Source organism: Centruroides vittatus, unplaced genomic scaffold (genome assembly GCF_030686945.1).
Source record: "Centruroides vittatus isolate TY-2023 unplaced genomic scaffold, ASM3068694v2 contig_1229, whole genome shotgun sequence".
Taxonomy (NCBI): domain Eukaryota; kingdom Metazoa; phylum Arthropoda; class Arachnida; order Scorpiones; family Buthidae; genus Centruroides; species Centruroides vittatus.
Genome location: NW_027120790.1, coordinates 62,707 through 78,526, shown reverse-complemented (window position 1 = coordinate 78,526; position 15,820 = coordinate 62,707). Strand labels below are relative to the sequence as shown.

Genomic DNA, 15,820 nt, shown 5'->3' with positions numbered 1-15,820 from the left:
ATAAAAACTTTTTGTAAGCGTTTTCGATGACTTTTACGTGACTGTTACTAATATAAAAACGTTTATTAATATTATAAATTTCATTTTAAAAAGTATATTGGCCTATTTATGTTACCATGTTTTCGTTTGACGTCTTAATAGATTAAAAAATTAAATAAAATTAATTTATAAAGTAGTTTAATATCCGAAACGATTGAATCATATGAATTTTCAGTACAGTGGTCCTGATACGAATAAATTTAAGAATGTGACTATTATTCTTACATTACATAAAGTTAAATTAACTGAAATAAAAGTTTAAAATTATTAATTGAAGGAAGATAAACTTAGATTTTGATAGGAACCATAACAATTATCTGGCATTTTATGTGGAATGCAGTTATAAAAGTGAAATGTTATTAATATTTTATAAAGTTATACCGCTTATAAATTATATATTTATTGTATTGACAATGTTTAGCTGTAACTTTTGTAAGAAGAGATTTGGAGCCAAACTTCTACAACTTTAACAAAAAAAAAAAAATTCTATTATTTCTTCCAAATGGCCTCTTACAGTATTCTTTGGTAATAAAGAAGTTACTAATAAAAAGGAAATAGTTGATAATAAAGATATAAAAACATTTTATATAAAATTTCAGTCTAGTTATTGCCAGAGGGTCAGGAATGAACAGTTGTCTGCGACCACGTTACTTAGTTTAAATGTTAGTAAAGGAAGTCGATCGATTTTGATTAGATTGAAATTACACATTCCCTAAAAATTTTAATTACAATACTTGTAAATGAAAATTACTGATTAAGTGTAGGCCTATTCATTAATTTACTACTGTGTACATGCCATTGTAGCTACATTATATTAATAACTTATGTAGCAAATAAAAATGTATTTAATTGTTAAATAAATAATTTGATTATATAAATTGTATAACTGAATATAAAAACCCCATTATTAATTAATTGTGATACAATTTTCACATGAAAAATATTGATTAATTATAAAGGAAACTGTTATAAAAGTATACAAGGTAATAGCTTTAACAATTTTATATCCTTTTAAAAAAGTGTTTGTAACAAGAAAAACTATTGATTAACTATAGATATATTATTAAATGAATAAAATAGTCGATTAATTTGTACTTTACTGGATAATAATATTAATTATTCAACAAGTTTCTCGTGTAATAAAATAAATACATACTATGAATAAAAGTGGAAGTTTTGACCATAGAAATTTTATTCAAAACTTAGTAAATAACACGAATTAAGATAGTGAAAAACTCGTATTTTATAACAATAAAGCTTTTGTTACTTAGCTTAACAATAGTTATAAATAAATAATCTATTCGTTAGTATCGATCAACAGTTTAAAGAAAAAAAAAATACTTTTTGCGTTACGTGCTTACATTACGAATATTTCTATTAATGTTTTTATACTCAAAATATATTTTTTTAAACTGCCGAAATAAAATTCTTTCATTTATTACATAAAATAGATAATAATTCATTAAAATTTGAAACAAATAATAGTAGATTTTGACAAAATATTCAGTTCTCGTGATTAATATAAAATGGATAACTAAGTTCTTATACATGATTATTATTTATATATAAGGCACGAACTAAATTCCCTATGAAAATAAGGAATACAAATTTTTTAACCTTTTACTAGTATAAATTGAGACTTTTAATGTTTAATACAAAGCAAACATTAGAAAAATAATTTTATAATTAAAAAACAGAAGACAGAACTCAAAATTAGTCATATTTTGTTAACTTAATAGTTCGTGTGATTAAGATATGTTTACAAAACTATTAAGTTTAAGCAAATAATATTATTATATATCAATAATTATATACAAATAGTTGAGTAATAGAATTAAAATATTTATCACTTATTCCCAATAAATGTTATAATATTCTAGTTTAGTGTTAATATTAAATCCGCATTCCTTACATCACCGATTGTTCATCAATAACATTATACAACTTGGCAATTTCTTTGTAACTGTCAACCTATTCCTCGTCATTTTACCAGTGATGACCATGATGATGACGATGATGACCGTGGTGATGGTGGTGATGACGATTTTCGTGCGTCAAAGAATCTATCACCGCTTCTGTTGCCATACCCAATGCAACACCCGCTGCAAATCCTGCTCCTCCTCCTCTATGAGTCTAAAGAACAAAATTTAATTAATAAATTGAAAGTTGAACACAAATATGATTTAATATTTACTTATATTACCTCTCTTTCTTCTACAATTACAGTTGTTGTAGGAGCCGAAGGAGGCACATAAACAGGTGGGGGTGGAGGTTGGACAACTCTTTCTGTTACCGTAATGGTCTCTCCACAGCGATTCTCTTGTATAACCACATCAGTCCTAGTTACTGGAGGATACGCTGGATAACCAACAGGGGGATTTGTGTAGGCCGGTTGAGCAGGGTAAGTTGTAGGATAAGAAGGTTGGCCATAAGCAGGTGGATAATTATTGGCAGGATAGCCTCCCGGATAATTAGGATCTAAATGAAACAATTTTTCGGATCAATACTACGAAAACGCTAGAACACAGCACTCTTACGAAAGCGCTGTTTTAGTTAAATAATATTAAATACAGGCAAATTAAACTAAATTTACAAACATTATTAATTATATGAAGAATTACGAGTAATTAATTAAATTAAATTAAATTACGACTATAAACGAAACAGTTAAAATCACTCACAACTCATGTCGAGATCGTCGTTAAACTAATACTTATTGTTGCGTTATTCTTTTGAAATTTATACTGGCGAGTTTCACAATAATTTGTTAATATTCTCATATCATGCTTACGATACATATATTTTGATACGTAGATGACTCACCAATCGCTGAATAATATATAAAACACAACACACATAATCATGTGACAAATATTATCGAAATTTATCGCAAGTATTAAGATAAAAGTAAGATTTGATTCAATTAATGGAGTATTTTTAGTCAATTTTTAATGAATATGCCTTCCATTTTATTATTTCCGAAGTTATGAAACAGTTTATATTGTGTTTACACTGAACTTCAAGATTTTGCAGAATATCTTACAAGTATGTTCTCGTATCTTATTACTAAACCCAAAATATTACCGATAAAATTTTTATCATCGTTTATATCTTTATTATCTATACGTAAAAATAAACTGATTTATGTACTTCTTTACGTTAATTTAGTATTTTGTTCTTAATTTTATGACGTTTTACTTACGGGCCTATGTCCTATTTTTCCGTTTTTACATTCGTTATTATTGTTTCTTAATATAATGATTGTTGAAAATAAAGTTACATTAAGACATTTATTTCTAATAATTATATTAAAAGTAAGGATAGCAATATGAAAAATAGTCATAAAAACTAAAAATCTCGAGTTTTATATTCAATTTTGAATATCATTGTTCTGGGTTTCGTGTTTTATAACTAAAAAAAATTTGAAAAGTAATATTATTTTATACAATATCTTAAGATGTAAGTAATAATTCTAGAAATATTTTAAAAAATAAATCAGTTGTTGTCATGAAACTTTATTTAAAAGCATTTTTATGAATTGGGTCAGTTCAACAAGATTACTAATTTATTTACATTCTTTCTTTTAATTTAAAAAATAATCTTATTGTCGATTTATTTTTAAATTTTTCGTCTAATTGCATTCAGGACGATTTACATTTTCCTTCCAATTACAGATATTGGCTGAAGTATCCCAAATCGTGCCCGATTTACATTCTTGCAACATAGGTTCTCCTCGTACGCACCAGTAATATTTGCTGCAATCACTTTCGTGGGGAAAATATTGCCATTGTGGATTGCTGCAGTCAACTACACCAGGTGGGTGGTGTTGGTCTGGGTGTCGGAGGTGGTGCAGAAGGGTCAACGGTGGTAGTCTGTGGTCGCCACCACGTAGGTTTGGGAGGTTCTGTTATCACTTCGTTAGGATCGGGTGTAGGCACCACGTAACCGTTCAATTTCTCATTCATGACCTTTAATAATGCGTGTTTCTCTCCACAAACACCTCGGAAATCGTCCATATCAATGGCCCAAACCATTCCTCCTCCGTATCCTTTTTCTCTAATGAAATCCATCTACAAAATTTATATTTGTCATTCAAAGTGCTTAAACTTTATAACTAAATATTATTTTACAAGATAAGACATACCTTGATGGCAATACTTCTTTCATCTTCATAACCAACCCATTGATCGTCGTGATAAGCGTATGGACATTTACCAATGTCGTCATATTTTTCGGTCCACTTTTTACTTTGAGTCAGGGGACAAATCTACATAATAGCATTTTATTTAATTTCAAATTTTATAATTTAATTGAGTACAATTGATACTAACCTCATAATATGCTAAAAATCCTTTAGCATTGGTGTAAGGTCCCGCTTTTCCACCTTCTTCCCATTTCTTGATTCCGGCTCGTAAATCCGTGTTATCTTTACTGCCCAAAGTGTACGTTCTTCCGTAGAAAGGTACGCCGACGATTAATTTATGTTTAGGAGCTCCCATATCAACCCATAATTGAAGGCCATCATTCTAAGAAAATAACATCATTTTAATAAATTTATCCTCGGTTATATGTTTTAATGCATTTATAATAACACGTACCACATTCAATTTTTCATAAGCCCATTCATCAAAAGGTCTTTTGTATAGAGGACTGTGTACATCGGCGAAACCAGCCCAGTTTCCTCGTAAATCGTATGACATTATGTGAATCTGATCAAGAAGCCTTTAAGAAAAAGCAATCTGTTTGGCATCATTACATAAATTACTTTAGTAAATATGATTATAATTACAATTTCAGCACTTACTGCCCAAGTTCTCGCACGTGATATCCTTCTTGCAGCCTAAACTTTGAATGGGAACTGCTGCCGAGAGTAACAAATTATGTGGATCAAAAGCTGCTCTGAGTTCCTAAATATTAAAATATTTTATGAATATTTCACAATAATAAATGTTAACACTATTGAATAGTTTAATCACCTGAACAAGTTTTAAGAAGTTATCTTTATCAGCAAATTTTCCCTGTCTATCAGCAGCGCCTGGATATTCCCAATCCAAATCGAAACCATCAAATCCATACTGCTGCATTATTTCGACTACGCTGTTGATAAATATATCTCTTCTGCTCTTCTCGCTCACCATATCAGAATACTTTTGTCCACCTTCGTCCCATCCTCCAACAGCCAACATCAATTTCACATCGGGCCATTTCTTCTTTATGTCCATGAATCTTTTATATCCCTCTGTTATAAATATTTCCTTAATATCTTGTAGAAATGTATACATAATGAGATATTAAACAAACTTACGCTTTTCGATATCATATTCAGGATCAATGTATTTCAGTTTCCATGTTTTGTCGTCAAGACCAATAAAGGAATAAATGATATGCGTGCACATATTTCCAGGAATGTCCTCAATATCGTAGTTCATGGGTTCGGGTCTATATTGTGCCCAAGCACTGTGGTAACATACGATTTTTGGTTTTTCTGGATCCGTGTTTCCTCCAGCTGAAAAACAAAAGAAAAATTAAATAATGTTTTATCATTTATCAACATATAGCTCAATTCCTTAAAGTTATTGAAAAGTCTTACCTTTGAAATTGATTTTGGCAGCTTGGTGAGCTGCAAAAATGGTCACGAATAGAAGAAGCAAGAAGATTTTCATTTTAGGGCCTAGAAAACGATTGAATTATACAACTTTTAATTAAAATTTCATTTATAAACTTATCATAAACTTTGTTAAGAGAAAACAAATCTTAACAATTTCCGTTCTTAAAAGGCATTTATACAAAATTGAAACTTCCGCTGATAAATCTATTAAATTTTATGCTTGTTAAACTACACTATAAGAACGAATATTCCGCACGAAATAACTTCATATTGTCCATTAAGAAATTATTTTTTTCATGTTAAAACTTACCTTTATGAGCGTCAAATGGGCCGCTGAATAATTATTCAACGCATTGTCTTTATATAGTTTTTTTATATCTGAAGTTTTTTATTTTATTTTCTAATTATCTCATTTTGTTATCTACAATTGAACATCAGAAGAATGATTTCCCACGTGTAAAAATTAGTTTTTTAGGCTTCTGAATGCAGAACAAACCTCAAAAATTTTCTATAAGTTATTTATTATCGTGTATATATTTCCATTACCCTTAACAGTTAAAAATATAATTAATTTATGCATATAACAACTATATGTTTAAATATTTTTAAAGTATTTTATTCAATAATATTGCGTGAATATAGCAAGTATGTTTTTTTAATAAAAATAAATAAAATCTATCTTAAAAATGTGCAAATATTTTAAGAAATATATGCTCTTTCAATATAAAAACGTACGAAAAATAAATTAATATTTTATATTAAAAATGCTAAATGTTTGCTTGAATTATTTTTAAAACAATATTTTTGTTATTTTCTTAAAAATATTATCTTTTAATGAAATATCCAACATCTGTTTTATGATAATTTTTCGACATAATCTCAAGTAATTATATTATCAAACTTGTTAACAATTCAAGGTTTTGTCCCTAAGGTAAATTCGAACCAACATCTTACCTTTGAATGAACATTCATTCGTTTCTTAAATAGTCGAATATTTAACCGAGAATTACTTTTATAATTATTTATCTATTTTTTATAATCATTTTTTTTAAACTACGAAACGTGAAACGTAAAAAATTCGAGAAAGGACATCGTCCTTTTACTTCTGAAGTTAAATCCTATCGGTTCTTTATGCTCTAATTACTGACTACATAAGGTCACAGTTCGCTCATCCTTGTACTTTTGTTAGAAAATTACAAAATTATAACAATTTTTTTGTCATTTACAACACTTTCTTCGAGATATTAATCTTGTTCTTGTTGTTTGGTACATGTGGAAGTTGATGAAAAACAAGGAATAAGAAATATTGTTCAGATGTCTTGATTTTTTTAAATCGCTAAATGTTAAAAATCAATAGCGTGTAAATAATTAAGCGGTATTTAAAAATTCTTTAGTATATTACTTGTTTTAAAATTATAAATTGTATATTAAAAACTTTTTGATGAAAACAGTTTTAGTTTTTCTTGAAATCAATGTTTAAATTTTTCTTGTTGGCCATCAAATGTATCATAAAGAATGAAGAATAAATCGTATAAATTAAATACGTAGCGTTTCAAAAGAAATTAAAATCATCCAAAGGGATATTGAGTATTTGTCAAACATTTACTTACAAGAAGAGTTATGAGTGTTTTGAAGCCATGAAAGTATATATTAGTCGACTACAGTCATTACTTCTCTAGAAAAATTTTAAAATTTTTATGTAATTTAATAAGATTTTTAATTCTTCAAAAAGTTAAACAATATCTATTGTTTAACATTAAATAGTACATAAAAAACAAACTTAATATTTTAAAAAGTTATCAAAACTTTTAAATTTTCAATTTTGTGCAATCTTATAAAAATTGCAACGACTTTTTTCCTGTCTATTTTTGGCTCTTTTCGCCCCGGGGTCTTTTTTTCAGACCCATCGTGCAGCCAGGCACACAATAGGGGCGACCGAGTGTGGGGAATGGGATCGGACATATCCAGGACAGATCTTCCATGAAAAATTACTGGTCACGCTCTCCAGGATTCGATTCCGAATCCCCCGGAGAGGTAGGCTGAAGGCTGACAGACCCCTCGAATGATTTACGACGGTAAGATTACTTTAATTAAAAAAATTATATATTAAACGTCCGTAGTTATAATTAAACAGAACATTTATAACATTTATAATATAATACATAAATATATTATAAAAAAATATTCTTGCGTAGAATCCAAATTGCACATTGATAAGAAATCGATAAACTTGTAAGATCCGTCAGATCATTGCAATTATTTCAACAATCTTTTAGATAAAACTGATGTTATATAGGTTTGTATATTCTACAGAATAATTATTAATGATAGGAATGTTATTTTTAATAATTTGAATTCAAAAGAGACAATAATTTCATCTTTGGAAGTAACATACTGCTGATATCTGCATGGCCAAATTTCGTTATGTTTACAATACAACAAGTAAATTTACAAATGCGCTATCTTCTCGTAGCAGTTTTATAATTTATATAATCTAATCTGTAGATTTAGTATATAATAACGTTATGGAAATCGGCCTGTAAGCAACATTCATATTATTGAATCGTTAATTTGGAATATTGTAATTAATCAGCTATTCAGTAATTGCGATAATTGCTCAACAAGTGATGCAGACTGCAAACGTTTCATTTACAAAATACTTAATTTTTGTAATTAATATATACCTTCAAACTTTTAAATAATGCTGTAAAAATTGCATTATTCGCTGTAATATTGGCATTTTAAAATCTTTGGTAATTAATTACTCGTTTGCCAATTTTAAATTCATATTCTGCAGTTTAAAAATTGAATTATTTTAATTTTTTTACGGATTTTCATTATTTCTCTTTTAATTTTATAATTCAGAAAATTAGAAACTTCCAATTCTGATTCTGAAACTATCAATTTGATTCAAGATAAATCCGTAGATCAGTAAGAACAGTTAAAATTTTAAAAAGTAAAATTATTTTCTTTTTCTCTTTGCCCTATAGGTCCTGAGAGGATCTTTTTAATTACATATATTGTAGGTTTGACTGGTGTTGATGGAAGAGGCCCGAAGTATCTGGAACAGAACGTCCATAAAAAATTCCTTGAGAGTTGCTTGCCAGCATTTGATTCCAAATTCCCCAAGTAATAGGCTAGCATCTTAAGTCTTGGCCACCCAGCCGTTAAGTCGCAGAATTTGATTGATTAATTCGAAATTTTCGTAATATACGTAAATAAATATGTTTTTATAATCAGTTTCTATTTATGTTAACTTCATCGTAGAATTTCCGAATTGGATAAAATTACGATTACTAATAGTGATGCTCTTTTTGATATTGGATATTGCTACTCGTATATTGTTGTTATTATTATTATTATTATTATTATTATTATTATTATGAAAAAAATAACTTAAATTTTTAGCGAATAAAAATTTTTTCAGATGTTATTTTTAAAATGTAATTAGATAAAATATTTATATAAAATAAATGACGATACTATTAATATTTAAGGAATCCACGAAAAAAGTTAACAATCGAACATTATAACGAAAAAATATATAAAAAATATATAATAAAATGCATTTAATATCCGACGACTCTGATAACTTTTATGATACAGCCTGAATCAAACGGTTACGGATTCGATTCCTAGAAATTTATTTTTCACATTTTTATAAGTTTTCTCGTGAGTTTATATTTAGTTTACAATAATTTTTGTATAACTAATTACAGAAATCTTAAATTGTGATTCAATCTAATTTTAAAAAATAGTTTCGTATTAAATATACTATATATTTTATACCACGTATAGAATATGATATTTTAAAATTATTTACAAAAATTTCAAAAAATAATATGTAATTTCAATATGTAACGGAGTTTGAACTGGTTACATATTGAAATTAAAAAAAAAAAAAAAAAAAAAAACAGAATACAAGCAGAAGAATAAATAATAATATATAATATAGATCTTATTGAAAAAATAGGAATAATTACAAATGTAGAATTATATTTTGTAAGCCATATTAATTTGACGGCAGGATGGTCGAGCGGTTGTCTATTGTCTTTTTAATATAAAAAACACTTTTACATGAAGGACCTTATAACAAAATATTGATAGAATTTTTCACAGTGGATTGTCGTGCGAAAATATCTCATTCATTATAATTTAATGTTGTCTTTTTTTAAAACCAAAAAACTATTATTTTGTCAATTTATTTCAAACTTCTTCATTATATATATATTAATATAACTACCATTATCAATTTTAAGAAGTTTTTGTTCCACGCCTAGATCGGTTAGTTATATTTTATGGAGATGAAAGATAATAGAACGTATATGTCATCTACGAAGCATTTTAATTGTAACGAAATAAAATTTAGTTAGCTTTCCTGGGACATTGAAAACACGCGAGAAGCGAGATAATTCTGAAAAAAGTCACTAAAAAGCGCGTTTCGATTGGCTCTATTAAAATGGACACAGTTACTAGTAAAGTCGTAAGACACACTTTCGTTACCGATCTCTTTTGTTTTGTCGTAAGTGCTACAATGTAAATTTACAAATTTTTTACATTATATTATAAAATATCATTAGTTTCTGGTAACTTCACGACATTGGAGAGTATCATCTTGTGACCTTTGTGAATCTAGTCGCATATTTCCAAAGAACAGTATTATTTCTTATTTTTAATCTGTTAGTTTGGATAAACAACTTTTGTCGTTTTTGTAATATTTACCCAATCCTCATTTCATATAATATCAAACTACCATTGTGACTCAGCACATACTCAATCGATGGCATTATTAATGATATCATGTTTAAAGTCGTAGGCCTATTTATAGTGTCGTTTCAAAAGTCATTATCATATATAATAATGATGCTATCATTCATTTACAGTGAATAAAAAATATTTCAGACGAAGTTCTGAGATTTGTCTTCTAAAGATATCGAAATTATATGTATTAATATAATGTAAAATAGTTTTATACGAAAAACGATCTATTTAAACATCATATCATTTGAATAACAATATAAGTTATATGATAATTAAAATTGATTATAATGTATTTTTTACTTTTAAAAATTTTAAATAATATACAATATTTTAATATAGTGAAATAAAAAATAATAAAATAAGTTATATTGGCAGAAATGCTAAAAAAAAAGGTAGCTAATTTTTTCTATTTTTAACTTTCTTCTCTCTGTAAACACTAAGAAGGTTTTTTTGTCATATCCGTCATGGGTTCGGCTAGGCCCATAATAGAAATAGAGTGGTGAGAGAAAGATGGGCTCAACATATCCGGAACTATTCGTTACCGCCCAAGATAAATTCCTGGGAGGTGAGATTCCGAATTCCAAGAGGGGCCGATGCCTTGACTGCCTTGATCATCCGAACGTCGATTATATTTACAGTTATGATTAATTTAAACAAACAAATAAATATTGTTAGAATGTTTAAAATTATAAATTTTTATATTATAATAGTACAAACTACGAGAGTCATCCAGAAAATAATGCCCGTTTGCCCATAATCACAAAACAAATCTACTTATTCGAATTTTTTACTTTCCATAATATTACACACCAGTTTAGTCATATTTCGACATAATCATCGCCATTGTTTAAGCACTTGTCATATCTTGTAGCCAGTTTTGAATGCCGTAATCGGAGACCTCTGCCGCCACTTGCGTGACTTCGTTTTTCAACTCATCGGTACTGGCGAAGCATTTACTTCTCGGAAATTCCTTCAATTTCCCAAACAAGTGAAAGTCACTGGGAACCAAGTCCGGACTGTAGACAGGATGATGCAGAAAATCGCATTTAAAGCATTGAAGCAGATATATGGTCTGCTAAGCCGTGCATCACCACACCATGCCACGCCACTTTTTTTAAATGGCCTTATGTAGCCCATCACAGTCATCATACATTACCGTAATGCGACGATGAAAAATGCTGTTTTCTGTATTCAAAAACCGTGTAACAGCAGCACTTTGCATGCCGCGGAATTGTCCATTTTAGCTACTATTTTAACGATGCACAACAACTGTACAATACAACGCATAAGTGTGACTGAAGATACCTTGCCTGTTTGGCATCTGTCGTTGTCAACGTCATCTATGAGCAAACGGATATTACTTTCTGGACGATCCTCGTAGATCAGATTGACGTAAAGCATGGATTAAACATCAGTCTCAATTACACCCATTGCAAACAAATTCATTTACAATAATGGACAGCCGATAGATGAAACTGTAAAGGCATCAATGTACTACTACTTTGGACGATCCGGATTATAGTCCTAATCGATCCATAAATTTTCGTGGATAGGTTAATCCAAAAATATCAGGCCCTGCACTTTACCATTCGTTATATGCCTGATCGAACCTGTGATGAATATAATTTATGTCTGCAGAGCGTAAAGAGTTTTAAAAATCGGCAATGATGTCAGTCATCACAGATAAGAAATTAGAAAAGATATGCCAACCTGTAACTATTCTTAAAAAATCATGAGAATCTAAATCAGATAGAATCAGGATTATCTAAATAATTTTAATTTAGCTTTAGTACAATATTTTAAATATATTCATTTCTGGTCATATTTAATTTGCTCTAATTTTTATGGTCTTGTGCTTTTACTTATCTTCAGCTTATAACCGAAGACAGTACAAACTGATGAACTTTGTTTCATTTATAGAACATAATTTTTTAAAGTTTTCTTTTCTCGTCTTGTGAGAACATTAATTAAGAAATATCGACATTTCCAATTTTTACTAAATGTCTGTTATCGCATTAAAGCCATGCAGCGCAAGGGTTGAGGCCTAAAGTTCATGCACGAGAAATAAAATATCTGAGATCCGAAACGAGAATTTGAGAATCCGAATTCCCCTACAGAACTTGTTCGTGCTATCAGATCGATAATATTATAGTTCAATAATATATCCTTTATATAGTTTATCAATTTCTTGATACAATAATATTAACTAAAAAACCGTACCTTCAATCTCTTCTTTCGAACTAATTCTTTATGCATAGAAAAATGAATATTTCTGTACACATAAAGTATATAAATTGATAACAACTATAATTGCACACTAATTTAATAAATAAAAAAAACATTTGATTTTATATAGACTATTTTTTTCCATTAATACGTTTTACCTTTATCACGCTTCTATTGGATAATACCGTAAATTTGTTCGGGTTTAACGCTAGATTAGTTAAATAAACGAGATTCATAAAGAATAAAAATCTATTTTGTCGTTATAAATTGTTCAGGAAAATCCTGTTTTTTATTAAAAGTCATTTATTTAAATGTATTTATATATGGATAATTGATTTTAACGAAACGACTTTGCTGCTTTAATAATGTTTTTAATTTTAAAAATTTTGATGGTGACATTTAATATTCCGAGTTTTAATAATAAAATCAATATATTGTTTGTTTTATTACTAAATGCTGTTAACTCAAATAAAATTGTTATTATCATTGTAATACTGTAATTTAAATATGGTTTGAAGTTTATTTTTTAAACAGGGATTAATTTATTATAATGTATACATCAAAAAATTTTAACAAATATAAAATAAATTTTGAATTTGTATTATTGCCTATTGTTTTTGAAATATTAATTATTGAATGACGTTCATCGCTCTGGGAATCAAATCTGGCAGTCGAAAAACTCCAGACATTTTTCCGGTGTGGTATTGCCCGGATAGTAGTATGTCCGATATATACCCGTTTTCACCACCCGGCCCACCCTATTATGGATCTGTCCGAACTTATGACAGGCATGATTAAAAATAATAATTTGCATTTGTATTCTTATCGTTATAATAATGATATATTAATATGAACATAAAAAAACTATAAAATTACCTTTAATGTTGGCACAGTAGCACAGTTTATATGGATCCACTCAATAATATCGGTTTACAGGATAATTTATTTCTTTGTAATTTACAATCATTTGTGAATTAGCATACTTCAACAACGTTTCTTTTATTGAAATTGGAGTATAAATAGTCTCAGAAAACTGGATACCTATTATTTACTGTATAGGCCTAAAATCATTGTATATTTTTTTCTGTTGCGGGTTATATACCATACTGCAATGTTGAGTTGTAAATACACATCTGCGGTAGCAATCCTGTGCAATTTACGTGTGTTATATCGCTTGAAATTGAGATATCTCATATGCAAATTGCGATAGAATCGATCTGCCTTTGATTTTATACCATACCATTTAATTCTTCACGATTTTTGTCTTGTTAGACAATATGGTATTTAAATTTTTTTTTTAAATTAAGAAATTCGACTAATTTTTGTTTTGTAAAAAGTATTTTTTTTTTTAATTTAACAAAAAAATAATTTTAATTTTGATAGGGGTAAATGTGCGGCAGCTTATTTTTATATTAGATAATTATATTTCATAACTTAATCTAAGTGTTTTTATAAGTGAACGTAGCACTGGTCTTGACAGTAATTTATATTTACTTTTATTTCAAACTCGTACAGCCAGTTTATTTCCACTCTAAGCCCGCATATAAATTTAAAAAGTTGGCGCTAAAGTTGGTTGGTCATATTTTGCTTAATTTTTTTATATTTGTTCAAGTATCTTTTCCAGTCTTTAAAAAATGTCTGTATAAATTAGCAGCCATAAAATTTCTATAACATTTCGTATTATAATATAAAAGAATGGTAAATTATTCACATTACATTATTGTTTAAAATTTATCACTAAAAAAGTTATTTATAAATATTCAAATTTATGTTAATTATAACAAATATAAAATAACATTCGGAAAAATATTTGACTATAACTCTTGTTTCGTGACTAAACATCGATTTACTTTTGTGGATTACAATTGCATCTAAGAATGTTTATTCCTGTAAAATGAAATTATTTTTGATTGTTTATAAAATGTGGAGACATAACTTATATATTTATAAATATTATATTATTATTTTCAATATCATAATGAAAAAATGAAATTGTTTATTTTATTAGAAACATTATTACTTGTTAAGATACAGTATTAGTATTAAAACATGAAATGAAACGGTTAAAAATCGAATGATTCAAAGTTCTAAATTAATTTTTCAGTTATATCAATTCTGATAATTATTTTATACTAACATTTTTTTTTAAAACTCTTTCAAGAGGGAGGACTTTTTAGCAAGCCCATTACGGGTTCGACCAAGCCCATAATGGGGCGGGGGTTGGGGCCGTAATATCTGGACTGACCACCGCCGAAAATTCCTTGGGGTTTTTCGATCCAGTTCCCTCACAACAGTAGGCTTACCTTTACCATTCGGCCATCTAACCAACTATTTAATTGTATTCGCAAGATTTAATCTTCTTGTAAATATAATTAACTTCATTAACTTTTTAATTATTCATTAACTTACACGTCTTTCTGAGAAGAATGACACACAACATATGCAGTACAGATACTCTCAATTTTACACATTTCGGATGAGTTGATCCATAAAATTAGTTAACACGGAGAGGTGAGAAATAAGGACAGGATCCACAAATAACACGTGATTCAGGACAGGATAACTCTTTGTCGTGCAGTCCTCCAGTAGGGGAGACTGGTCCACAGTGAGATAAAAGAAAGAAATGCTTCATGACAAGAAAATAATATTAATTTTTGTAATGTTTGTTATATAAACAGAACTGAGTAATAACTAAAATCATTTTTATTGTAGAATAAAAAGAATAAAAGTTGGTAACCTGTCTCACTGTGTACCAACCAGTTATACAGTGAGACAGAACATGGTCCACACTGAGATATTCAGGGCCGGATTTACATAAGGGCATTTGGGGCCTGTGCCCAGGGCCCCCACAAAATAGGGGCCCCCACAAAACTAAAAAAAAAATTATGTTTAAACATAATTTTTTTCTATTATCGCGACAGCCTAGTGTGGCCTAATCATGAGGGCAACAGGCAGAGAAACCGAACCCGGGAAAAAGTCTATAAAACATCAGAAAATTTCGGGAAAAAATTTCACATAGGTATTTTTCAGTTAAATTAAAATAATTAGTTTTACACAATAAAATATATGTATGTTTACAATAACCTTATTTTAAAATGAAATTTACAACTTCCTAGTTCAAATCTAATTGAAAGTACAGTATTTTGTGTAAATTTTCTAAATCATCAAATTTGCCTACTCTTAAAG

At 28.5% G+C, this 15,820-nt stretch overlaps 2 protein-coding genes and 1 long non-coding RNA gene across 3 annotated transcripts in view; 1 reads left to right on the top strand and 2 right to left on the bottom strand.

Moving 5' to 3' along the window:
* Positions 1 to 1,454: 1,454 nt before the first annotated feature.
* Positions 1,455 to 2,834, bottom strand: LOC136987704 (adhesive plaque matrix protein-like). The gene is made up of 3 exons (XM_067285475.1): positions 2,721 to 2,834; positions 2,243 to 2,517; positions 1,455 to 2,172 (listed from the first exon to the last, which is right to left on the bottom strand). The coding sequence occupies exons 1-3, from the start codon at positions 2,725 to 2,727 to the stop codon at positions 2,026 to 2,028; spliced, it is 429 nt and encodes a 142-aa protein (XP_067141576.1). The 5' UTR covers positions 2,728 to 2,834; the 3' UTR covers positions 1,455 to 2,025.
* A 14-nt stretch (positions 2,835 to 2,848) lies between these two features.
* LOC136987714 (uncharacterized) overlaps positions 2,849 to 15,820 on the top strand; it is a 45,497-nt gene continuing 32,525 nt past the window's right edge. The window contains exons 1-2 of the long non-coding RNA XR_010882653.1: positions 2,849 to 2,946; positions 3,024 to 3,084. This is a non-coding gene — a long non-coding RNA (uncharacterized lncRNA). The remainder of the gene's footprint in view (positions 2,947 to 3,023; positions 3,085 to 15,820) is intronic.
* On the bottom strand, positions 3,535 to 6,012 carry LOC136987673 (endochitinase-like). The gene is given in 11 exon segments (XM_067285427.1): positions 3,535 to 3,854; positions 3,856 to 4,109; positions 4,184 to 4,306; positions 4,371 to 4,565; positions 4,638 to 4,761; positions 4,844 to 4,889; positions 4,892 to 4,946; positions 5,016 to 5,278; positions 5,345 to 5,545; positions 5,630 to 5,710; positions 5,958 to 6,012. Coding segments are annotated over 10 exon segments (1,518 nt in total). The 5' UTR covers positions 5,703 to 5,710; positions 5,958 to 6,012; the 3' UTR covers positions 3,535 to 3,670.